The sequence below is a fragment of the Micropterus dolomieu genome, linkage group LG11, assembly GCF_021292245.1.
Source record: "Micropterus dolomieu isolate WLL.071019.BEF.003 ecotype Adirondacks linkage group LG11, ASM2129224v1, whole genome shotgun sequence".
In the NCBI taxonomy this organism is placed as follows: domain Eukaryota; kingdom Metazoa; phylum Chordata; class Actinopteri; order Centrarchiformes; family Centrarchidae; genus Micropterus; species Micropterus dolomieu.
In genome coordinates, this window is record NC_060160.1 from 20,210,316 (window position 1) to 20,236,544 (window position 26,229).

The 26,229-nt window shown below is 40.9% G+C and overlaps 1 protein-coding gene across 4 annotated transcripts in view; it reads right to left on the reverse strand.

Moving 5' to 3' along the window:
* Positions 1-4,986: 4,986 nt before the first annotated feature.
* scaf8 (SR-related CTD-associated factor 8) overlaps positions 4,987-26,229 on the reverse strand; it is a 31,323-nt gene continuing 10,080 nt past the window's right edge. For 3 of the 4 annotated variants that reach the window (XM_046062510.1, XM_046062513.1, XM_046062514.1), the window contains 18 exons: positions 15,341-15,385; positions 14,823-14,984; positions 14,489-14,645; positions 14,257-14,384; positions 13,877-14,053; positions 13,709-13,788; positions 13,459-13,579; positions 12,754-12,885; positions 11,944-12,053; positions 11,098-11,291; positions 10,912-11,012; positions 10,470-10,583; positions 10,102-10,258; positions 9,631-9,761; positions 8,907-9,048; positions 8,779-8,826; positions 8,449-8,667; positions 4,987-8,290 (listed from right to left, as the gene is read on the reverse strand). In XM_046062510.1, the coding sequence (XP_045918466.1) occupies positions 6,381-8,290; positions 8,449-8,667; positions 8,779-8,826; positions 8,907-9,048; positions 9,631-9,761; positions 10,102-10,258; positions 10,470-10,583; positions 10,912-11,012; positions 11,098-11,291; positions 11,944-12,053; positions 12,754-12,885; positions 13,459-13,579; positions 13,709-13,788; positions 13,877-14,053; positions 14,257-14,384; positions 14,489-14,645; positions 14,823-14,984; positions 15,341-15,385 (4,128 nt within the window). In that variant the 3' untranslated portion in view covers positions 4,987-6,380. The remainder of the gene's footprint in view (positions 8,291-8,448; positions 8,668-8,778; positions 8,827-8,906; positions 9,049-9,630; positions 9,762-10,101; positions 10,259-10,469; positions 10,584-10,911; positions 11,013-11,097; positions 11,292-11,943; positions 12,054-12,753; positions 12,886-13,458; positions 13,580-13,708; positions 13,789-13,876; positions 14,054-14,256; positions 14,385-14,488; positions 14,646-14,822; positions 14,985-15,340; positions 15,386-26,229) is intronic. The other variant, XM_046062511.1, reaches the window with a different exon arrangement.

Here is a 26,229-nt window from a genome sequence, read left to right on the forward strand (position 1 = left end):
CCTTCTGTGGCCTATCACAGGAGGAGTGGTGTTTCTAAAACGTTCAGGTCCAAAATTAGTTTGATGTTTCGCATTCATGGTGAAGCAAACGTAATAACTAGCCACAGGGTGGTGTCAAAATAAAGGTCTTTGGCGGCCTATATCGGAAGGGTTTACCATGGTGTGAGCATGATCATGTCAACAACAAGTCACTTCTGTGCATATCTGATGTGCAAACATTTGAAAATGAGCTACACAGCAATACACTATTTTGCTAGTAGCATGTCTTTAGGGATGGCAATACCAGTCTTCAGTCGGTGTTCAAACTGCAATCCATCTGAGTGTTGTAATATTTTCACAACAACTATCAGATGGATTGCCATGAACTGCTGCACAGACCTTCACTGTCCCAAGAGGCTGAATCCTAATGATTTTGTTGATGCTCTGACTTTTCATTTAGCACCACCAAAATCCTCACAAAAATAATGACATTCCCATCAGCCTCAGTTGTGCTTTGAGTTTACTACTAAATAGTAAGTGTTTGCATGCTAACACACTAGGGATGTCACGAGAACCGATACCTTGATACCAAGCCAAAATTCTGAAAACATGACGGTACTCGTTTTTCTACAGTACCGTAGGTACCAGGGATCCAACACGTATAAGATGGCGACAAGTGCGGCTGCAGCGACAGCTCCACCCTTGTGTATGGAACCCGGAGTGAAGTTGTTTAAATATTTAACATTTGTCAGTTCTTGCGGCTGTTACCTTTGATAGTGCCATGTAAAGAGCCCCAAAAAGTTTTGTGAAATGTTGGGAAGCTAATTTAGGCAGATGTTTTACAGTCAGTTTTGATCAAGTCAAAATCAGCAAAGATGACGATTCAGTTTGTGGCGCAAAGAACTTACTGTCTGTCCAAGGCACCTGTCACTATAGGCGGAGTAAGGGGCCATCTTAAAGGTGCAATATGATCCATTTAAATCATCAATAACGTTTTCTTTCAAACATAGAAATCTCAAACCACTGCTAATATAGATAGTGACCACCTTTAAACATTTCACTCCTTTGAGTTTGTAAAAAGTTTAGAAAATGAATGAATGAATTGCATTGTAAGGTTGTAATTTCAATAGCTTGCTCATTTATGAATATAATGACATCAAATCTCACCTCTAATCTGTCTGGACATCCTCTCATAACTTTCTCAGCTGTTAGTTGTTCTTTGTAATGTTCAAATGGTTTCATTAAAAGGAGTGTATGTTAAAGTACATGGGATTTATTGTTTTGTTTTTTACTGTGGTATCCAATTGGGTTTCAAGAATTGTGGAATTTCACTGCTATTGGTTTTGACTACTAAATATCTGGTGTCGTGACATCCCTATAAAACACTAAACTAAGATGGTGATCATAGTAAACAACATACTTGCTAAACATCTGCATAGTATGATGTGTTTCATCAATGCAAAGCAGTACTAAATATTAAGTGCTTGGAAAGATTGATTCATTTTTGAATGTCTGCACCAAATTACATGGTAATCCACCCAAATGTTGTTGACATTTCACTGAAATCCAAAAATGTCAAACTCATGAAGCTGCTAGAGGAAAGCGAAGTCATTAGGATTCATCCTCTGAGCAGCATGGATACCTGCACCAAATGTAAAGGCAATCTATCCAGTGGTGGACTGACTGACCGCCAGACTGCCCAAGCGTGGGTAAAAAAAGACAATAAAAACTCATGTTCACTCAAAGTCAAATTAAGGGAACTAAAGAGGACAGTTACAGAAACCATCGGACAGCAGAAAACTGCAAAAGAAAAAAAAAATACAGAACAAAAACACAGAATATTCTTTCAATACACCTGCAAATGTCTTTTATGCTAATAGCCAGATACTTGTTAATTTTCTGCATTTTCTGTCTCCTTTATTTGATGAAGGCCATCATGGCCGCAACAACAGCTCCATATTTTCCTGCAGAGAGAGTGCTGGGCCGTCTTTCTCTTCTTCACTTATTTTAAAAAGTAACAAATAAACTCCCTCTGGCTGCGTGAACTAAAATTCCTACTGGAGCTGAAAAGAGCAGCAAGTGAGAACCTCCAAACGTCTGTTTAAGCCTGAATGTTGGCAATACATGCCCTGCTAACGTGCCTTTGAGCAAGCCACCAACAACCAGTTCTGGGGCTGCTGCTTAAACTTCCTGCGCTCACACTTCCCTGCAACTTTGTGACCATGCTGCCTCTCTCAGCCAATTTGCAGCAGGGTGCGGCCTGCAGCAGGGTTGAACTCCTGACAAGGCAAAGTTCCTGGGTGAAGGAAACTTTGGACACCGCGGCCCAGTCTCGAAGAGTCTGCTGGCTCTGATAACAGGGAGCCAGGCAGGCAGTGGCTTCTTGAAGGCAGAGGAAACTTACACACACCCCCACAGTGGTGAGTAATTACTGTGGCTGCCGAGTGTGAGCCAAGATAGGGGATTCCTCTCCTGCATAACAAGGTGGACGGAAGATGGATGGCTCTGGGTTTTTTTTCTCTTTTTGCCCTAACTTAAATCTCTAGCACTCATTTATTTGTGTGAGCAGCCACACCAACGCAAGACACCGTCTCTCTGCACTTGGCACAGACTCCACCATTTGCAAATATGATATCTGGGTATCTGGCCACGGCAGATAGAGGCTGATTTTAGTCTGTAGGCTTTGGGAGGCCCAATCAATAGCTTTAATCAATTAAGAATGCAGCAACTGGGAAGCTGCAGAATCGGGCCAAATCTCACACTAAAAGGACCTCATTCCATTTATCACACCGCTCCTGTATCGATCCGAAAAAGGTATGGAAAGAGGTATCTGATGAATTCATTTCAGCACACTGGCACCGTGAAGATTCTGCAAGGCAGCAATTTTCTATACCCTCATCCTGTTGTTGTTGCAAAAGAGGGAATTTCAGATATACTTTGCCATGGCACTGGCGGGATTTTGTTTGCCTCGGTGAGAGCGAAGCACAGAAGGTAAGAGAGGTGAGCACTGCAGATTTTGAGCTGTCGCACTTCAAGAACCCCGACTGCACCGAGCAAACTCCTCTGTCTGCCATTGTGAGAAGAGCTGCGGTGCCACACTGACCTCAAATGGTCAGACATGGTATGACACTACAGATACACACTGGTCCTTTTAATGGTAAAAGGAGAACAATACATGTTGTGGAAATTAACTACTACTCTTCGATATAACCAAAGCTAATTAAAAATGCTCATTTTAGAGTAAATTATGCCTTGGAAGTTGTACATCTTCAGTCCATATCTAAGAGATTTCGGATTTCCCCACGTGTCATATTAAAACCCCATTTACAAGCTAAATCTTAACCCTCATCATTCTGTCTAATTGACTTCCTCACAGCAGGGAACTTCTGTCTCTGACCTACAGTAAAAACCACACATTAGCACTACCACCTGGACATGGACCAGCAGTGCATTATTATTTCATGCCATTTTGGTTTAGATGCTCTCATTAGTTGCCCATGCAGGGGTAATCCTCCGCTAAAGGTCAGGCCCTCTTTGCTGTGTTCCCATGAGCTTGGCTAGGGGTTTATGGGAATATAAAGTGGCAATGATGTGCAAATGGCTTGGCACAGGACCATCATTAGACTGTGGGTGTGCTCTGATGCTAGCGAGGCTATTTTGCTAACCTGAATCTTTTATATTTCAATTGCTCGTATTGTTAATGATAAACATTAAATCCACTTTTGCTGGGGTGAGTGCAGGGCATTAACTTTTGTCAGCTTCTGAAGGGGGTTGGGTGGCGTAGAAGAAAGTTTTTGAGAACCACTGCTTTAATGTAAAGCATGCAGAGAAAGAAATGCACAAAATCAGACTGTAATCCATTCCTGAGCACTAGTTGATAGCCAAATCTAAATGTAGATATTTTGTTAATTCCTAATTAGAACAAGCTACATTAGCAAAACATGCCCTTTATTCTTCTACAGGTAAACAACTTGAGGATTTATTTACATGGCTGTCCAAGGGAGAGCAAGCAAACTGCTGTGTACAGGTACGTCTGTTTCAGGGCAGCCAGCGGTTGATTCAAAATCTCAGCCTGTTAAATCTTTCTGTGGGGAGATCAGCAGGTAGGGCTGGACCTGGCTGACTGCCAGGGCCTTTGGGAGTTAGAAATTTTACTAGGAGACCCACAACTGGATGTTTTCAGCTTGGCTTTATCATCGAACAGGTCTCTAGATGCTAAATCCAGAGCCAAAGAGTGTATTATTGTTTGGATTAGCAGGCTAAGCTCAGGTGTAATTGGAGGTAAAGGCTTTCTGCAGCACATTGAGCTGTGTGTTCTCCCATTGTTTTTTTTCCTTTCTAAAAATAAAAAGCGCTGAAATGGCATCAGCGGACTCAATGATGTCGGCGACTGTTTAAATAGAATATAAATAATGCCTCTAGCTTGTGTTTTCTGACACTAGCAGGGCCATAAATGAGTAGAGAGTGGTGCTAGCATGTGCTGAGTAAGCAATTCCTCCAGCTGTAGCAGCTGGGTGGTTCTGGCAGTGCAGGGTGGAGGAGCAGCGGCCAGCATCTTCTACATCCTCCACATCTCCCTCATTTGTATATTCCCTCCTTACCCTTTTGTTCTATTGAGGTAAGATGGCTGTCCCTTGTGAGACATGTACCCTTTGCTTGGATTCAGCAAATAATTTGACTGATTAATATTTATACCTTTATGGGTAGGTGTGGAATAAAGTATATTGCAGTGTTTTGACAGTGTGGAATTGACCTTTGTTCAGCATCTCAGGTCTCATGGGAGTTTTTCCTCAGGATGTAGTTCTCTATTGCTTTTAGAAACTTCTCTAAATACACAACCTGGTATACTAGATGTGTATGTCCCAGTCAGTTTACAGTTTCATTGGTTTACTACTAACATGTGTCTGGTTTTAAAGTTATCTCCATTTGAAGCTACAGTGTTGATGTGTGTGCAAGAGTTCATCAGATCGGCCTGAGTCAGGATTCATGACAGTAAGAGGGTTAAAATCTGATGCACCTTCAACTTTTATTCAACATCACAACTCCTGTAGTAGACATTTGGTCTGAGAGAACAGCAAACTATGGATTTCTAGCAGTATGTCTCAACAGAAAAGCACTACAAGTATGAAATGAACAAGAGAGACAGGAAGGTTAAAACATGGCTACAGGCCTGCATGCACAGAACGATGGAGGATATAGACTTCTCTAGGTGAGTGCTGTACAAACTGCCCAGCTACATTTCAAACAGTAGGCCAGTCAATTCTGTGCAGGTAGCATTGTGTTCATAGAGCTGTCTGAAACCGCGTCACAGTCTGGTTTACATCACACAGTAGTGTTGGGTAGCATCATGAACGACAAATCCATTCAAAAAGGCACAATCCCATCCTCAACAGTCACCCAGCAAAAGCTTAGGGGAAACATACAGGCTGATGTCATCAGAAACTAAAAACTACAAGTCCCACGGTTGCATCCAACAAAGTGCCCTGTGGATGGATGGTATAGCAGCAACTTGAGTTACGAGAACATCAAATCGACTGAAGTGACAGCACACAATGTGTACGAGTCTGTAAAGCAGTCTTAGTTTCCACTGGTCCAGGGGCAGAAAACAGTCCTAAAGCATGTGTTTTAAACAGACAAAGCATGTTTATTTCAAACTAAAACAATATGTACCCAACATCAGAACATCCCTCTGTTCATTTTCTTTTTCTTCCCCCTGGCATGTAAATTTCTGTTTGTGTTCACTGTATAATTGGAAACAAATTACAGACATTTATTTTGGGGATACAACATTTTCATGTTTTCATTTTAAAAATGTTCCTTTTTTTCCCCAATTATAAGCAACTGTACTGGTTTCACTGTATGCAGGCTATTCGTTCAGCTTTGAAACAGAACGCATTGCAGGACACCACAAAAGCATTCATTGAAAACTTTGCAGCAGCATTTTTAAAAGAAGAGGAGACAGAAATGGGGCCAGCAACTGCTGTTTTCAAGTATTGTGTGTAATGTATTCACTCCATTGTCGAAGAGCCAGGATTTCTTACTTACTTATTTACTTCTTCCATAGGAAGGCCAAAGCTCATTTTCCCCATATACAATTGAAACATTTTGGTAGGCAATTCAATAAAATTCGCCAAGCTTAGATTAATTAAAACGGGAGGGGTGGCATTACAACTTAAAAAAGGAAAAAGGAAATAAAACAAAAACAAAATTGTCTATCAATAAATCAGCTAACAAGCCTTCTATTTAAGTACACTGGTATTTGTGAGAGATAAAATCCTTTGTTATTGGACAATAACTGATGTGAGTCAGTATTCGCCATGTCCCGTGTGGTGGTTTGCTGACATGAGTACAGAGAAGAAGAGACAACTTTACAAAATGATCTTTTACCTACTGAGTGATGATTATGTCCCCTCAGTGTCTGTGACAGTGTCTACCACTGGCTGACTTGCAGCTTCCTCCACGGGCTCACTCTGTTCATTGTCTACGTCCTTAGGAGAGTCAAGCTGCTCCTGCTGCTGCTCTGGTTCACTTTCAGGGAGCACAGAATCGGTGGAGGGTTCCTGAGTGGGCTCAGGAGAGGCCTCAGGTGTGGGTTCAGCCACAATGCTATTGTCCATCCCAGGTCCATTGCCCCACTGGGGTTGGGGTGAGGAGGCTCTCTCTTGTGATTCCTCCTCATCCTTCTGTGGGCTTTGCTGCTCCTCCAGAGAGTAAGTCGTCTCTTCAGGGGAGCTGGCAGCTTGTGTGAAGGCCACAGGTGAGTCCTGGGATGAGGCCTCAACCAACGGTGAAGCCTGGCTTGGGGTCTCATTGTCTGGAGAAGAAGTGGTTTTGGAGGGGGACTGGGTCATGGGCTGGGATGGAGATTCTGTTTGTGAAGGGGTCTCAGTTTGTGGTGATGACTCGGCCTGGGTGGGAGCCTCCGTCAATGGGCTCTGACCCTTGCTGTTACATGTTGGGTCAAGTGATTGGGCTGAGGGTGGTGACTTTGCCTGATGTGTCTCAGATGGTTCTGCTGACTGGGGCTCGGGCACTGCTGCCTGGCTCTGTGATGGAGGTGGAGACTTAATCTGAATCTGTGGCAGTGGCTGATTCAGACCCAAGAGAGAGGGCTTGGCCTGACCTTGAGGCAGGAGTGGGGACTGGAACCGTTGCTGAATCTGGGGGTTCAATTTGAGCGGTGTAAGCAGTTTGCCTTGGTTCAGGGTCAGGTTGGGATTGAGAGCTGGAGTTGGAAGCAGAGGTGTAGGTAGAGGGAGAAGAGGTGTCCAGCCCCCACGTTCACGTTCCCTCTCGCGGTCTCTCTCTTTGTCACGGTCTCTTTCGCGTTCATGCTCTCTGGGGCGGTCTCGGCCTCGCTCCCTGTCTCTCTCACGCTCCCGCTCTCTCTCCCGGCTGTGGCGGTTACCATTCATCTCCCTCCTGAAGTCAAAATCTCTTTCATCTCTGTCTCTTTGCCTGTCCCACGGACGTCTTCGGTCATCCAGGTCTTGATGTAGTTCACTGTCGAAAGGCGCCGTGGCACCACCACTACGGTTCCAGGCCTGTGGCCCCCCAACAGCTCCAGCATTTCCCGGAACTCCAGCTGCTCCTCCTGCTGTCCCAGGACGGCTGTCAAAGCGGTTGGGGAAGTTCTGGCCAGGTGTGGGCCGCTCCTCCTGAAAGCCTTTTGGACCACCCTGGGCCTGTAGTCCTCCGCGCATGCCATCTCGTTCATCAAAGTCCCCTCTGGTCTGGTTCCAGCGGTTATCAGGAGTGAAGCCTGCAAGAGCCTGCAGACGTCCCGCTAGACTGGTTCTGGCTGGCTGAGTCCCTGGGGTCTGAAGCAAGGGAGGCCTACCTCCCCCAACACCTCCTGCTCCACCACCACCTCCAAGTGGCTCCCTATGCTCTGGCGGAGGGGTCCTCAGCAGGCCTGTGCTCTGCTTTTCCATCGGAGGGAAGCGATAATCCTGGTCTTTGCCCTCATCAGCCCCAGAGGAAGACTCATCTTCTGTCTTGGATACATTTTCATTGTTAAGGTTGGGGGCCCTGTTGAAGGGGTCCAGCTGAGAGAAGGGAGCCCTAGCACGGGCTTGAGCCTGGAGGGCACTGTCAAGGAGACCAGCAGCCTGCTGTGCAGGGCCCTGCTGCATGAGCAGTGGGAAGCGGGCGGCTACCCCAGGTTGGAGGAGGTTAGGTCGCACATCAAGAGGCAGCAGGCCAGGCATTCTCTGTCCAGCCAGACCAGACTGATGCAGCGGGTGGGTGAGGGAAGCTGTGGGGTGCATGCCAAGGAGACCCATCCCACTGCGGACTGCATTCTGCATGCCTGGGGACGAAACACAACAAAATAAATAAATGTTAAAATGATTCTTGGCCAAACAAAAAAAAACGTTTATAACCACAACTAAAAACACTCTATACAGACAATACTCTACGAGATCAGAGTGTCTACCAGTCTGAAAGAACATGTTAACATTGCTTCACCTTGCAATGTAAGCTCTGCAGCAGCATCCATACCCTCTGCAGACTGTGCTGTTTTGTCACTGGTGGCGTGCTGAGTTTGGACTCCCACTGGGTTGAACACACCAGCTCCAGGGATGGCTGAGGCCATGAAGCTACCGGGGATAGTGCTGGTCGGAGGAATCATAGCGCTGAATGGTGATTCCTTGACAGCTTCTTGGCTGGTTGAAGACTGCACTAGAGCTATAGGTGGACACAGGAGCATCTTATTTAATCCAAGCTAATACATTCCAACTAAATGACATAAAAGGACATGTCAATTTTTATAACTACATCCATGGCATATATACTCACAAGTAGTTGCTGAGGCCATGGCTGCTGTCTGTGCTGCCTGCATAAAACCTGCAAAACAGAAAATAATGTTGTGTGAGCTTGTGACTATCTGTGGGCCTGATCTTAATTTGACTGTTTGCGTCATTTACCGGGCGGGGGCTGTGAGGTATTGAAACCAGCCCTTATGAACGGTGGTGGGGGCCCGTAGCCTGGTGGAGGTATGCCCATAGTGACAGGGAAGGAAGGAGGCACCAAACCGACTGCACTGGGAACAGCCTGGGCCACTGGCAGCTGGATGAGAGACACGAGAGAACACATATAATGGATAACTTATTTATTTATTTAGTGTTTATTTAACAGGGACAAACACATGAGGCATTGCTTTATAAAGAATACAAACTAGATGCCATGCATGCAGGTTTCTATCTATAACTCATTTACAACTCCTGTCCCTGGCAAGGTTACTTCATTAGTCATTCATTAGTTTTTATTTTTATTTTAATTAACGACAATGTTTTTTCACATCTAGTTTTCGTTATTTCGATCACCTTCGTTAACAATAACCTTGGTCCCTGGTTAGGCTTTTAAAATACTTAATAGTGCAATGGCTAAGTTTCATGGTACACAGGTTTCTAGACCATGTCCTAGTGCCCTCCAAGCCTCGTTCAAAACTCTGCATGTTTAACAGATCAAAATAGCCCTACTTATTGCAAACAACGATGTACCGTCACCACTGTCATATAAAATAAATAAAACATAAAATCTGGGACACCACTGTACAATTTTTCTGTGAATATTGGCAAAAATTAAAACAGTGGGCCCTATGTGCACTGTACTGTATATCCACACACTAAGACAGGCCCTCCTCAATACCTGCACAGGCATCATGGTGACCTGCTGACTGTAGGTTTCAGTCTGGGTGTTAGATGCTGTTGTAGTCTCAGCGCTTACTGGCTGACTTGTAACCTCCTTGGCTGGTTCAGAATTCTTGGATGCTTCCCACTCTGCGGAGACAGACAAAAAGATGAAAAGAAGTTTTAAACTCTCATCCAATTCTTTGTTTGGAACTGGGGATTTAGTTGCCCCCTCCCTAATTCACAATTTTTCTATTTGTTAAATTTTGTTTATTACTATAACAAAACAAACAAGGGAGGGAATGGGATCGAAAACAAATCCACTTAGATGATTAAATGCTACAAGTGCCCGTGTTTGGATATCCGCGTTATGCTTTCATCATGTGTGTGCAAACTTGCCTGAGTATCCAACTTATATTTAAACAAACAATTATACTGAGTCAACTGACCTAGTGCCTGTGCTAAAGTAAGAAGATGCGTTTCTTTTTACCATCATTAACGGTCTCCTGGTCTATGATTCCTCCTTCAGCAAAGCCATCCAGGTCATCCAGCTTAACTTTCTCCCAGGGAATGTAGGTGACGCCCAGGTCCACATCCCAAAACTGCTTGTACTCCTGCTTTACCCCCTTGTTCAGAGCCCATGCAATCTGGACCAGATACACACATGGCCAAGGTCAAGAAACAGCAAGTCATTTCTGGGAGCATACAAGGATCCATGTGCTTGGAAAGCTAAACTGTCTCTGATGTGTAATGCATCCCACTGAGTTTTCACCATTGGAGGTCAAGAGAAAATTACATTAGAAGAAACCACAAGGAGACAGAGAATACAATTGATGGAATAATAAATGAAATGTGTACCTTAATGATTTTGGAGCCAATCTTAAAGGAGCCAGTGCTGAGCTTCTGGCGAGCACGGTACGCATCCTGTCTGTGGACCATACAGATGTAGGCACAGCCTCTGGGAGGGATCATCTGCAGATAAACAAATTACATTCGTAAGACATGCGACGGTTGAACAAGACATGGCCATACAGTGGAGAACAACAACAGACTTAGATGTGTGATCGATGAGCAATGTCTTTATGAGAAAATGAGAGAACGTAAGTGTGTAGCATGGAGGAATGACAAAGAAATAAAAAAGATGGAGGAATTGTAACAGCAGTATGGCAGACAGTAACCAGCAGCTTAAGGTCGCTAGAATGACAAATGAATGTCTACATGACAGTTTTTGGTGATCAAAGAACTGGCTAACATGGCTGTTACTAAATTAGAGGGTCAAGAGTGGAAGGGGTCTACTTACATTAATCGACTCAATCTGGCCATACTCTTCAAATAAATTGGTAAGGTCTTGCTGAGTAGCCTTCTTGTCCACCTGCCCCACCCATAGAGTTGTGCTGCACACTTGGTTCAAATAGAGGGGAAAACAATTATTACTCATTAGAAAAGCACTGACATCAAATATTCTGAAATAATGACTTCCACTTACCACTTAGAGTCTTGGATCGGATGGGAGGCAGTCCTTTCTTCTGCCGCTCCTTATCTCGCTCTCGGGCGCGTCTTTCACTTGAGTAAGAACGTGATGACTTCCTCTTGCGGTCTCTGGAGCGTGAGCGTGATCGCTTGCGGTGTTTACGTTTACGCGAGCCTGAGCGGGACCTGGACCTTCTCCTCTTGGGAGACCTACAGAGAGAAAAACCCTAAAAATTAATAAGATTTACTTTTTGTCATGTTTAATGTAACACCACAGGCCTGCTCCTTTTGAAAATCCAAGTCTGTTTTCACATTTCGTAACTGAATTGAACAGTTCTCCAGTTTCGAAATGCACTACAGTGAGCTCCAGTGTTTGAAATTAAAAGACTACAGCAGCCTAATATTACCAGCTTGTACAGACAAATAGTTACTGCTCTAAATTTCCTTTATTTGAAAATTTAATCAAGCACTTTCGTTTGAATTTACAACACACTTTGACTGAACTAGACATAATACAGATTTGGTACCACTATTACTTCCTGATATAAACGTGATGAATAAAAATACTCTCTGGTCAGTGTCTGATGTCTCATATGACTGTATTTTTTTCTTGGGCCTATGGAGGAAACACAGGAGATTATGTGAGTCTTCTGAAGCAAGAAAGTAAAAGCAATTCTAGTAAGCTAGACAGAGACAAGGTTGCACTGCATCATCTGACCTTCAGGACAATAGTCAGCACTTTTCTAACAAGGTTAAAAGATAATATCTTCTCCATTTTGTACAGCAGACAATTCCGCAATATTCTAGACATATTTGGAAATTCTTGCCACAAAATGAGATTTCAGAAATAAGTGAGACTGACCTAGAGCGCGACCTTGAGCGTGTTCTGGAGCGTGTGCTCACAATCTTCTTCTCCTCCGCCTCAAAGAGCTCCTCCTCCATACCATCAGGGCCCTCATCCAGATCCATGTCCTAAAAAAGGCAAGGAGATTTCAATGAATCTCTGTACAGAAATACAAGGTACTGTAGAAAACAGATCTGCGCCTGGGGCAATCTGACAAGATCAAGATCGTGATCTAAGGTGTCCTCAATCTACTTTTCAGACGAATTGTAGAGGCTGTGGTATTTAATGTCCTCTTAATTCTGTTTCCAAACTTCACATAACCTCATTGACTAGCAGATCCATGCTACATTAACAAACCAATAGAGCGATTTAGCCAACTAGAGGGCTGATTAAACGAATTACTTGTCTACACTTGGCTTTTCCTTGGGTGACATATTGTCAACTATGCAAATGAGTTGAGTTCTTGGAAAGTGTTGTTTTATGATGTGTATTTTTTCGGCTTCTGTTAACAACTTTAAATTAAACTCAGGTTTTAATCATAATTGAAACCTGTGTAATGTCTAATGCAATATTGTGTTTTAATGGTGCAAATGGAGAAATTCATAGGCACCTTCAAGTCTGGCAATGGTCCAGAGGGCAATTAAAAATTGAGAAAAAGCATTGCAATTTAGATTGTGGATCCTGATTGCGATTAAATAGAAATATTTTGGCCAGCTCCCTCACCCCTAAGTTGAGACATTCACTGCATTTCCAAAAGTAAATAAAAACAACTGAGGTATAAATGACAATGAGTACAAATCTTGCTAATGGCATACTGGTCAAGCATACCTGTTGTTGGTTGTCTATGGAGTCATCCAACTTGTTCTCTGGCTCAGGAAGTTGAGCCTGGCTGGTGCTCTGAGCAGTCGCAACTGAGTTCTCCTGCCCAAAGATTGAGTCTTGTGCCTCCACACTCATTGCCTGGAAGAATAAAAAGAATGTCGTACCTATTATGTAAGTGTCCTATCATTAACAAGACATCTACGCAGACAAGTCTAGGGATATTTACACATGATTAGTTAATCTTTTTTCGGGCCTCTTTTTCCTCAACAAAATATTTTAATAGAAAAATTAAGTGCTTATTTGTCCGTGATTCAAATGAATTAAAGCAAATACTTATTGACGATATATTGAACATTTATTATACTGTTATTGAGGACATTATTGATATACTAACTTCATCGCGGTGCAAAGCGCCATTTCCTCACCAAAATATTATGGTGCAGTGTGGAATTTGCGACAACCATATGAACGCATAATTGTAAACGATCGATATCCATCGTTTGACAATATCTATCGTCATATCGCACAGCCCTATAGTGTACGGTCACTGGCTGTTGAGGAGTGTAGTGGGCAGTCTATTTACGACCTAATATGTTAACACAGAACAACTTGGGAAGTAAAAATATTTGTCTGCTAAAGCACGGCAGGCACAAGTACACCATCAGTTCTGGAAAATATTCTTTGGCAAACCGTGATCGTGTGTGTACCTACCTTCTGTTGGTGTTGCTGGTGCTCTAAAAGCTGTTTCTGAAACTGCTCCAGGTTCTGCTGTTGTAGCTGCTCAGCCAGCTGATGGAAGAGGGAGCTGTTAATGGGCTCCGACACCATGGGCCTGAAAGTGATCAGCAGCTCGATTAGATCCGTGGAGGTGTTTGACACACTGAAAGGATTCTGGATAACTCACAAGTCAATTTTATTGTGGGAGAAATAACAGATTCATCATAAAACACAATAAACTCACAGTTGAGATGATGAAGTGTCCTTTTTAGATTCTTCACCGCGTTCAGAATCATTCCCAAAATCAAAAGGACCCAGAAGTTTCTGCAACAAACAAACAAAACACATTACATCAAGAGGCATCAGGTGAAACAAGGAATAAGAAACATCCAGGTGCTGACTGCAGCATTACCTTATTAAAAGAGGAGACTCTCTGCTCCAGGGGGTTGAGGCTGTTGGCAGTAGCAGCGGCAGTGAGTTGAGCTGTCAGGGCTTGCAACTGCACCACCAGGCCAGCATCCAGGGCCTGCAGCAGGGAAGGCTGGGGCTTCTGCTGCTGCATCTGTAGACTCTGAACCAGCTGCTGCAGCTACAACAAGTGACAATCCAGAGTATTTGACACATTTTCAACACCAACAGCCACACAAACTTCAGAGGGTACTCAAGAAAAAAGGTCAAAGCATTAGTTTACTGGACATACAGATTCTTAAGGATTATTATTTACCCATTTACCCAAACATTTACAGTTTAATAGTTTATTAACTGAGATGCTGGGTGGACATGTTCACTAACCTGTTGTCCCTGGGGACTCTGTAGGATCTGTGCCACAGCAGCCACAGTGTCTGTGTTGGTAATCTGTGAAGCCCAATCAGGCAGACCCTGGACTATGTTAGCTGGGGTAGCCGGAGTAGCCGGCGTGCCTGGACGCACAGAGACAGAGGTGTTTCAATATGAACCATGAAGTAAGTGCATTCCATAGTGGTGTCAAACAAGGTATTTGACCACATTATCAGAGTGTACTGACCAGGTGTAGTGTTATTGACTGGGGCAGCACTGCTGGGCATGACTGGTGTGACACTGGGAGGGGGAATCCCTGCTGCCATGTCCAACAGTGGCTGGATGATGTCACTCTTGAAGACCGCATTCTTTTGCCACAGGTTCAGGACTCGCACTATCTTACTCTGGAAACACCAACAAACATGACAAAAACTGTGACATAACCTAGTCTATTCCTAACACACTTATTAAAACTGAGGTATATAGCAAGGCGTCTGATTTTAACTCTCATGAAACCATGACGAGCCACAAAAATGAAAAGCCACAGAGAGGAACACAAAACCCATTAAAAACTGCCTGACCTTATCGTCTGATGGGCAACGATAAAGGTGCTGGAACGTTGCAATGATATTTTTGCTGAAGCGTGGGGCAAAAACATCTTTCTCCATGCCAAACTGGTGTCGCGACTGTCTGACAATCGAGTCGATGACGTACAACCCTGGGACTTTGTATTCTGGTTTGCACTGTAGATACAGAAACACATTTATTTGAAGTCAAACAATCTATGAAGTTACTGTCTGGGGCCTTTTGTGCATTTACTTAAGCGAACAGTGCACCTTTTTAGAGAGCTATAGTAACACTTCAAGTTGAACACAAGCAATTTGTGAAATTGTTAAGAGAAGACATTGGCTTGGTAAAGGAATTAACACTGCATTTACATTCAATATATAAACTATTGGGATCTCTCTCTGCCATAACCTACATGTCCTATCTGACTGGTTTAGGAAAATCTGAGTGTCCTTAAAAATTCTATATGTTAAGAATGGTTTAAATCACAAAATTTTACTGCACTGCGATCCTCTTTTAAAACATAACTCACCTTTTGTATGAACTTCTCCACACTCTGGACAACATGCTTGTAGAACTGAAAGAAAAGCAAAGGAAAGTAAACATTTCGAGCGACACGAGCATCAGTAATTCAATTAATAAAACTAAACCAGCTGCAGCTCTGGTTAGTTAAAACCTGACAACAGGAAATATCAGAAAATATAAGACTGGGCATATTTTTTCTCTCTGCATTTGCTACAGTTGTGCACTACCAACCCCTCTAAACACCATGACCACCACTGACAAAGACAAAGGAATTAGTAATGGCAACTTTAGTTTGGTCTCCTGGCAGTTAAAAGAAATGTAAAATTTGCTGTAATATGGTTTCCGAAACTGTTTTATCCTTGTTTAGAGAGGCTTGCAAAGGACATATAATTAATGCTGGGTGTAACAAAATGATGCAAAGAATCACTGCAAAGTAAGAAATTCCAATTGTTTTTTAAAGCATAATTTTAGTTTTGTAGATATTCCTCTACAAGTATGAGGAACATGAGTTGATTGGTGATCATTTGCTCCAAACATTTCTCATGCTACAGGGCTTCCCTCACTGCGTTGAACTATGACGCTATAGGGATCCCCAGTGCATTACAAACAGACGCCGATGGGCCTTGACCATGCATCCATGTGTGACACATGGAGTGAGAACGGGTTGTAGGGATACAACACTGGTCAAAGATAGAACAAAATGCAGTTCCTTTGTTTTTCCGTTTTGGGTTTAAAACAGAAAAAACATTTGTTTACCGTTTTTCCTTTTGTTTTGTTTTTTCTGATTTGGTTTTGAAACAGAATAAGAACCATACACGGATTCAAATGACCTCTTCAATTGCGTTGTTCAGCCTACAGCCTTTAGTGTTTCCCCTATATGCATTCACGAGCGGCAGTGTGTCGCTGCTGAATTGTGACCGCCGCTACTAAAATCTCACACAATCATTATTATATCAATGCGGTACTAATTTTCACTCACACACTGAACATGGTAACACTCATCGCTTGGCTCGCTTCATCTCCTCATTCTTCAAAGGACATCTACGTGACATGTGCTGTAAAAAGAGCTACGTAACTCCGAATCGGGAGGTACACCGAATCGGAGCGAGTGTTTGATTGTCCAGAAAGTGACTGCAGAACGCGAGAGGGAGAAAATATTCTGGCAGTAAATAGACTGTGTCAGTTACGGTGTGTCAGCTTGTCAAGACCAAGAAAAGTCTGTATGTTGTTTCCCCAACTGCTGGAAAAGTGAAGCCTGTTTGCGCTAGCTAACATCTCCCCTCCCCTTCAGACTGCGCAGCTGAGCAGGGAAGCTTCTACATTAGCCTGCATCTTTTGGCATTGTAACTTATTAGCTCAATTTACAGAAAGTAACTGGTAGCTGTATTTTGTTACTACCTACTTGACCAATGTTGAGAAGATCAGGTATAAACTTAAACAAAACAGGTGTAGCCTACAGCTCTGTCCTGTTCACAGCCTGGTTAATCCTAAATTATTTTTCAGTTTTCAGATGAGTCTGAAAAAGTGGTTGTTAGGAAAAGAAAGGACCGTGGTGACTTGAGGACCAGAGGTTAGTAAAGCAAATTAGTGATGAAAACTAATAAGGCTAATGAGGAGACGCTTCTTTTTGGATTTTTAGGTGCAAATACAATGCACCTCAGAAGGGAGGTGGTTTCTCATTTTGTCTATTTTTAAATTTTTTTAATATTAATGTCTATACAAATAAATGTCAAAAGCTGTATAATGAAGGCCATATGAAGAATCGTGTCTATAATGATTCTGAGGTCATATTAACAGGGTTTTAGGAGGTGATGCCCAAAACATGCTGTGCCATAAATGTAAAATCACTGTGGAGAGCATCAAATGTTACCAAAAGTAATGGTTATAGTTCCAGCCGAGTAGACTGATCTTTTGGTGTTGTTTATTTAATATCCGCTCTAGCTTTTCCAACTATTTGTTCAGAGATATGGTGAAAGTAATGGCCCAATATGATGTTAAATTACATATTTTCCATTGGAAAACTTTAATTTTTCTAGGGGGAGGTCTAAGAGTGTGTGTGTGTGTAAATAAATAAATAAATATAAACAAACACACACACACACAGTGTAGTTATACATAGAGAAGTACTGAATTTCAAGCATTCAAAACACTACTTTAAAACACCGGCACTGAGACACAAAGATTACAAATTAACCCATTGCATATTACAGTAAAAACTAACGTGGTTGTGCAGCCGTTTTTTTGCAAATCCAAATATGGAAGGACTCTGACCAAGAGGACTGAAGCACTATGCACTTGATCTTAAGCAAATAAAACTATGTGTCTCCAGCCACACCAATTTATGTCAACTGCTGTGGCAACATTTTTTAAGTAACAGCTCAAAGTTTTACAAAGTTTTACAATCAGCCAGTAGATGGAGTCAGAGTGCAGGGGATTGAGTGACATGGGGTTATGGTTCTTCATCACAGGGACCAATTGAAGGAAAATTGTCATTTCAATTAAATAAAGTTAAAAAGTGCTTACAATATATTATATAAGCCTAGGATCACACATAAGGCAGTGAGGTGCTACTGTCAAATCAAAGTTCACTTTAAGATACTGCTCTATGATTTTTTTGCAAATGCATTCCAGATGTCACAGGGTTAGCAATTTAACAAACTGTGAACAGATATTACATGAGTAAAAGATAGGGTATGCACGTTGTGTTTGCTAATCCAAGTTTATCATTTAAAAAGGCTAACTGATCATTATAAAACCCTTTCGCAATTATGGTAGCACAGCTGAAACTGTTCCATTCAAGACTCAAAATGGCCAGAAACAAAGAACTTTCTTCTGAAACTTGATAATGACGAGCAAAAGAGCACAGACATTAGACAGAGATTGGAAAAAAGTGTTATGAACAGACAAATCTAAGTTTGAATGAATAGATGGTGGAGGAGTGCTTTATGCCATTTGTCAAGCATTGTGGAGGCAATGTGATGGTCTGGGGGTGCTTTGGTGAAGTGGGAGATTTGCACAGGGTAAAAGGGATCTTGACGAAAGAAGGCTATCACTGCATTTTGCAATGCCATGCCTACAGGACAAAAATCCAAAGTACAGCTCCAAACTATGCAAGAACTATTAGGGAAGAAGCAGTGAGCTGGTATTCTGTCTGTAACGGATTATGGTGTCAAAAATATCGATTTTTTGATACATATCAATTTGAATATTTCGGTTTCAATATCAACGGTTTTAATATTATTTTTCCGCAGTATCAATCCTGAAAATGCGCTTCTCTTCTCCCCGACAGGGAGTGTATACACACACCGATGCAGTGCCCATATAGCCCCGCCTTTTGTCACTCACAGCGCTTTCTTCTTGTCTCAATCATGTTTTTTTCCCCTGCCAGAGTTTCGACAAGTCCCGCCACTACAGTAAGTCCCGCCCTACTGTACTGTGATTGGCTAGTACTCATCACTTGTAATTGGATGCTGGCAAAGGATACAAGCATACCACCATATGAAAGTGACGGTACAGAGCAGTGCTAAAGAGCAAAGCACCTGCAGGACCGACACGCCGTCCCCTATAAAGAACCTGGAGAGGTTGAAGACGTCTCCCCTTTCAACATTACCAAAGTATTAAACAAGATGGCCCAGTAAACTGTTGTTATTGTTACAACAACAGGACTGTTACCTGTCCTGTAAGCTAATCCACCTCAGAGCTGTCAGACCTGATGAATCTCAGACAGCAGAGTTTCAGTTGATAGGAAATACTTTGACTATGATCAGAAATAAATTAACTGATGCTGTTCTGCTTAACACACAGTACTATTGACTTTACTTACTATAAAGATAAGGTGATCGGATAGTTTAGTAATTCAATTCATTAATTTAATAAATTTTGTGTCAATTTCCCCCTGTGGTATCGAAAATAGATATTTTCAAGGTACTGTATCAAAGTTAGAAATTCCAGTATCGTGACAACACTAATGGATTGGCCTGCACAGTCATCGGATCTCAACCCTGTTGAGCTTTTGTGAGAGCAGCAACTGTATAGTATTTAAAAAGTGCCCATCAAGCCAATCCAACTTGTGGTGGGTGCTTCAGGAAGCATGGGATGAAATCTCTTTAGATTATCTCAACAAACTGACTAGAATTACAGAGGTCTGCAGTGCTGTAATTGCCACAAGTGAAGGATTTATTATTTCAACAAAAAATTATTATTTCTAACCTTGTCAATGACCATATTCATTATGCTATATTTCCTATTAAAACTCATTTCATGACCACAACCTTTTGGACGGTAGTGTAAATAGGATTTTAATATCCTCAAAAGTAAAAGTTTTGTGTTAGTCTTTAAAAATCCCCTATGGTCAGGCTCTATTTATAAACATAATTTATACCTGTGATGTCCTTTGGAATATGATGCAAATAACAATTTTTACTTTAATTGCAAAACAAACAAACAAAACATAACCCAACCTAAAAAGAATGAAAACGTATCCATTTAACCCAGAGCTAGCTTTGTGTGTCAAGGCTCGCAGTGATAAAAAGTAAAGTGTGAAAATTAATTTGTTTATGACATTATTAGCAATATAATACAGGGAATAAAAGTGGCTGCCGTTCCAGCCAACTTGCTAGTAAGCAGTAGCCTTCCTAAAGGCCTGAAATGTTGTAGAAGATCCGATACTGAGACCAGTAACTCAAAAGAACAGATGCCTTCTTCAAAAAACCAAACTGAATGACATTAGCAACATACTCAATAAATACGTAGAAAGTAAACCCTTCTAAACACAAAGGAGATAAAGGTAAACAGGATCAAAGTAGTTACAGTGAGCCATTTAAGACACTGACCAATATTTACAGGCAAAACCCAATAGCCTGGCCATGAAAACAAGTGTGAAACATGTTAATTTGAAAAGCCAAACCAATATGGTCTGGGACGGGGTATAAACCCTCATCCCTAACGCCCCGTTTGAACTGAAGAGTCAGGGTTAGAAAGATCCTGTTGAGTAGAACGACCACAGAGAAAAGCTGTCTGCCTATTAGCTCTTCAGAGTTGTGCCTTTTTCACAGAAGCACAAACTTGTTTACTTCTAAAGTGACTTAATACACCAGCTAGCTGCTGCCGCTAACACTGGATCTTCACTATCTAACCTAACCTTTTCACCAAAGCAAATTCCTTGTATGTGTAAAAACTACTTGGCAATAAAGCTGTTTATGATTCTGATGCCTGGAATGAATTTTTGTGGTATTAGATATTAATAATAATGTTATTGTAACTGTCATTAAAAGCCCACATTATGAAATAAAATGTTAAATTAAATACTGGGCAAAATTCCATTATGAAATAAAAACAAACCAATGTTATAATGAAAATGATTTTAGTTTTAAACATTTCTTAACAAAACCAGTAAAATAAGTGCATGAAAACTCATTAAGTCACAATGCGGATGATAAAGTGAGAAAAGCAGTGGATGCTGATGAGGAATCACCTTTAAAATGATAGACTCCGGACTGCATTGCACTCAGGTTCAAAGTATTATCAATACTGTCAGGAAATTTATCTCACATAATGGGAACATTTTCATCCCACCATATCAGTATATAGCACGAATGTTGATGAGATATTAACAATTATTCTAAATGTGGTCATACAGTACGAAAAATTGATAAAAAATAAAGTAAATGCATCGAGAATTATATTTGGTTAAATGCATAACATGAGAGGAGTGAGTCTGGCGAAACAGGAGAACTGTGCCAGATTTATTCACTATGCCTTACTGTACTAACAGGGTCAACCTTTAACCTATGTAAGGTTGGATGGTCTCTAGATTGCAGTGGATGACATGTTAAAGCCACATTATTAAGCTACTTACATTGCATTTAAACCAATTGGCTAAAAACCTTCCTAAACGCAATTCATTTAATCTGATCAATTACTTTATTCAAATTAAGGATTTTGTTTGAGGATTCTTTTTTGTTTGGATAATGACGTTATAAAATATGACGACAGACATAGGGATGAAACGATTACCGGTTTAATGGTAAACCATGGTAAAATTCCTGAAGGTTATTATTGTACACAATTTAATTACCATGATAACCGGGTACGGTTAACCGTGCTATTATAATCTCACGGCAAACACTGTCCAGCATCTCCCAGAAGCAGGCGCCCATGCGCAGAATGCAACATGGGTTTGTTTGGGTCAATGACAACACGGCGGAACGCTGCAGAGATTTTTCAGTCACTCTGAAGTCCGGTCGTATTTTAGTTTTTATGAGAGCGCTGAGGGAAACTTAGGAAGAGGAAAAAATAACCTTAATGAACTCAGGGTGAGTTAACTTTTAGCTTTGGTTTGTCTGTCTGACTTGCTAACAGCTTGTAAACTGAAGATCTCAGTGTTGCTGGTCTTGTAAAAACGCTACACGTTGTTCTGTTGCTGTGTGCGTCGTGTGTCGGCTGAGTCTATTCGTCCACTGCACATGAGAACACATTACGCTGTTTAGTCAACCAACCAGCATATCTAAATTGCTACAGACTCCTCTGTATTTATGTCAGTTTTTGGGCTCATTACAGTTACTATCACTGTCTTCTCAAGACTTATTTGTTTTCATGTAATTGTCCACGGGGTCATTGTATTACCTATATAATATAAAATCTTGATAATGCACACTGATTATTTTCATATGTTTACAAAATGTATTTGCAGTTATTTTATTTTTTATGCAAACAAAATGGCAATTGTATTTGTAGTTTTCAATATAAAACTTGTTGAAATGGTTTCAGTGTGTGCGTGTATCAGTACATTTTAATATTTTTTGGCATATTTCTACAATACCGTGATACTGATAACCGTGATTATTCTGGTCACTATAATCGTGAAATGAAATTTTCATACCGTTTCATCCCTAGACAGACATTCAAAGCTTCACTCAAAAACCCCAGAAGAAGATCTAATTGTAAAAACAGAGTTGCAACACATTATCCATAAAAAAAAAAAAAAACTCAAAACATATTTGACATCTGAGTACAAATAGCTAGATGTTTAATATGTAAATAAATGTTTTTATGAATGCATAATGAATACAAAATTGCTGTTTACTCCACACTCCTAAGCAGAAAGTCAAATATCTGTTGCCCAAAGAGGAAGTAAACTAACCAGTGCTACCAATACTCATATTGTTTTCCCCACAACATATAGAAAAAATAATTTAATATTATTGTTCTACCCAATTTTTTTTGCCTCTTATAAATCGGAACCGAAAAAGGGCTGAAAAAAGTAAATTAAGCCATAAAGGTTGAGTTTTCTTACACATAAAAATTTGTTCGTTTACTTTTCTGATGACTACATCACTGCTAACTCATAAATGTTAAGACAGGCCTAATATTTGGTTATTTGTGATGCTATGCGCTCTGAGATAACTGTTGTTGTGATTTGGCCCTATATAAATAAAATTGAATTGAGTATGCAATTCAAAGATCGGTCGATTACATTTGAAAAGGCTAAACCAGCCGTTTACATTTTTACTCCCATTCACATTAGTGGAGAGCTAAACCGGAAGTTAGCCTGCTCGGCAAAAGTCAACACAATGGACGCTGTAGCGCTACGCAGGAGTATAAAGGGGCCTTTACACTTACTATTTTGAGGGCATACGTGCTTTCACACTGAGAAGTACAGCAAAATGCAGTGCACTGTGAGTAACCGGACGGTGCACTCATAACGGCCAAAAAGTTGAGTGTGGAACACTGGACACTTCTCACCCTCAGTGACCGCCATTTTAGCTACGTAGCAGAAGGGGGCGGGACCAACAACACGGGAGAAGTGGAAAGCAGCAGCGATTGAGGCCAACAACAGAACGTCGTTTACAAGGTTAGTACACCATTTCATCACTAAATCCAAGTCAACTGTGTAGATGTCAAATGCTGGCAGTTTTACAAAAATTGATGGCAAATCAAAGATTTACTCAAACGTTTTTGGAGTTGAGAAGCTCCACAAATGAAGGTGGTTACACCGGTGGGGGGAAGCTCATGAACCGGCTCACAGAGCCCTCTGCTCCCACAGTCACACAGACCGCTGCAGCCAACACAGCAGACGAGTCCAGCAACAACATCAGAGGAAACCACAGCTGTAAAACAGTTTTAATGTTCATACTGCTGTTATTCTGTCATTACATTTTGTGTAATTTATGTCAAAAAAAGGGACATCAGGCTGGTGATGTAGAGAAAATTCTTGGCTTGTGAAACTTGAAAAAATGAACAACAGAAATAGTATGAAAGGGGGACTGTCGTTACGTTATTAAATCAGACATTACATTGTTAGTGTACAGTCGTGGTTACAATACTTGCTTTCTATTGCTTTTATTTTATTTTATATCATTCTTATTAATGCACCAATATTCCAAAGCAAACTCCTTGTAAGTTAAAACGTGTCAATAAACCTGATTCTGAGCATTTTATTTTGGGTGATAACGCCTGGCTGTTATTTTGGAGCTCTGCAAGCGGACTCTGTGCTGGGGGTATTGCGCAATCTTGTGATAGTCATTTCCGGTTAGTACACAACTGCAATGTTTGATTTGAGACAACACTACCCTGTCGAAATTAACGCACAAAGCAAGTAAGTACATAGTGTACGCAGTGTACTGCATGTTAGTATAATAAAGGAAGTACCCGAATTGAGACAGCATTATTCTTGCATCAGCGCTGGCTACCCCTAACCCTAAAATCAAATTCCATACATTCAAACACTGAGTAGGAACCCCGTAAAAAATTACATTTGGTACAGTCCTTATAACTAGTTGGTCAGTCTGGTGGAAGTAATGCTACACAATACTCAAGAACAAAGAGAGAGAAACTGACCTGAGCGAAAAGGTAAATATGCGTCATCGCAGTCACCAGTGTAGCTTTAACAATAACACAAGTTTCAAGTTTGGTGATAGACAAGCAGACATACAGTCTAACTACATCAAATACAATATGCAGTTTAAATCTATTTGAATGCTTGAATGCCAGAGCTATATGTACTGTATGTACTCAACAGTTAGTACCTAAATGCTACCCTAAATGCCCCAAAGAAAAAACAGTGTCATGTTGGGAGATGTTGATCAAACTAATCAGTCTTTGTGCTTACAGTACTCTTGGCATTCATTTTGACTAGGGCTGTCCAATTAATCAAAATCTCACAATATGTCCTATTGCAATTTTCAAATCGCAGGAGGTGCAATATTTGTTAAAGGCAAAATGTGCCTCAAAAAGCCATTTTAAATTAAATATCGTGCTGCAGAGATGTCTATGCCTGCGCATCATATTCTAGACTTAAGAAAGCATCTTTGTTTGGTACAGATCCTTGCAAAAACAACACCCTTTTCATTTAAATGTTTAATGAAAATAAGAATTATATAAAAATAATGATTCCCTCCAATATTGCAAATTATATCGCAACTTCAATATCAGTCAGAATAATTGCAAATAAATATTTTTCCAAAATTGTTCAACCCTAATATTGACTATTTCTGTAAGTTACAGTATACTACTATTTTGAGTATGCTACAAAAATGTGGACGCACTTAGAACTAAGTACTTCTTTATGAAGGCGCCTACTTTTCATCAGACTATGCAACCAATTTCACAGTCATACATCTTATTGCCACTTTACAAAACGTATCACTACACCGAGTTCAGCTTGGTGTTATAATCATCGATTTTTAAAATTCTATTCTGATTCACTTCGAGTATGCTATTGGTATATCTAAGAAACCATGAAAAAGATAAAATCTACAGTAATCAGCTGTTGTTCGCATGATGTATTTTAAAGGTGTATTAATTTAATTATTTTAGCACAAGGAGTTGTATAACAAGCAGGGCAGGACGCACGAAACGTATTATCAGTCTCTGCTACTACACAAATTGGTTAGAGTTAAAACATCAGCATAGAAAGAAGTACTAATATTCTTTTTACAGTGGAGGAGATTTAAAGACTGTGGGGGAACCTCTGTTATATTTATATCAGGACAAAGACAGCAACATTTTATAGTACATAAACACTTTAAAAAGGTCCTGCACACAGGTATTCATGTTGAGCTTGGGCAGATTTTGCTGAAAACTGCAGTAACCAAACTCCATGCACTAATGAGAATGATAAAGGTTGAGAGGGGTTGCAACGATGTGAGATTTTCACCGTACAATATCAGTCTCAGAAAATGTCACGGTATTACACAATTATTATTATTATCAGTTAAATAGAATGAAAACAGTTTTTTGGGGAGTTGAACAAACTATCACAATTTCACAAATATTATTCTTATATTAAGTATTGGCAGTGGTAAAAGTTGATGTAAACTTAAATATATCTTTAATAAGACTAATAGGGTAGAATTCATTAATGTACATAGTATGATAACTGTACATTTTCACATTATGGTAGACCGTAAAGCCAGTATACTGGCAACGCTAGGCGTGAGTCATCCCTTCTATGTTAATCAAGCACAGTTGGTACAATGCCCAGAGCCTTGAGAAGAGGTCTAATCAGGCAAAGTAAGTGGCTGTACTGTAGTTGTGTAAGTGCATTGAGGGCCACAACAGAAATGACAAACGCATTTTAAACATTATTTTTCTTAACTGTTGGAAATATATTGACCCTGCACCCACAAGTTTTTCTGGCTGGTGGGTGGAACTACGCTGAGAATCAAGTGATATTTCCAGATCATGCACTAAAAATCATGATTTTTCTGCCCAAAAGACATGGTCAGACCACATTTCACCTGATGAAATATACTTGGGTGGTGCGGTAAAAGCAGGACACAGTGTAGGTAGGGTTGTAGGCATTAAGTGTGTGAGCTATCTTGGGTAGCGGGTCATCAACAGCAGTCCACAATGTTGCAAATTAGGCAGACACACACAGAATTGCTGTCTTCCTCT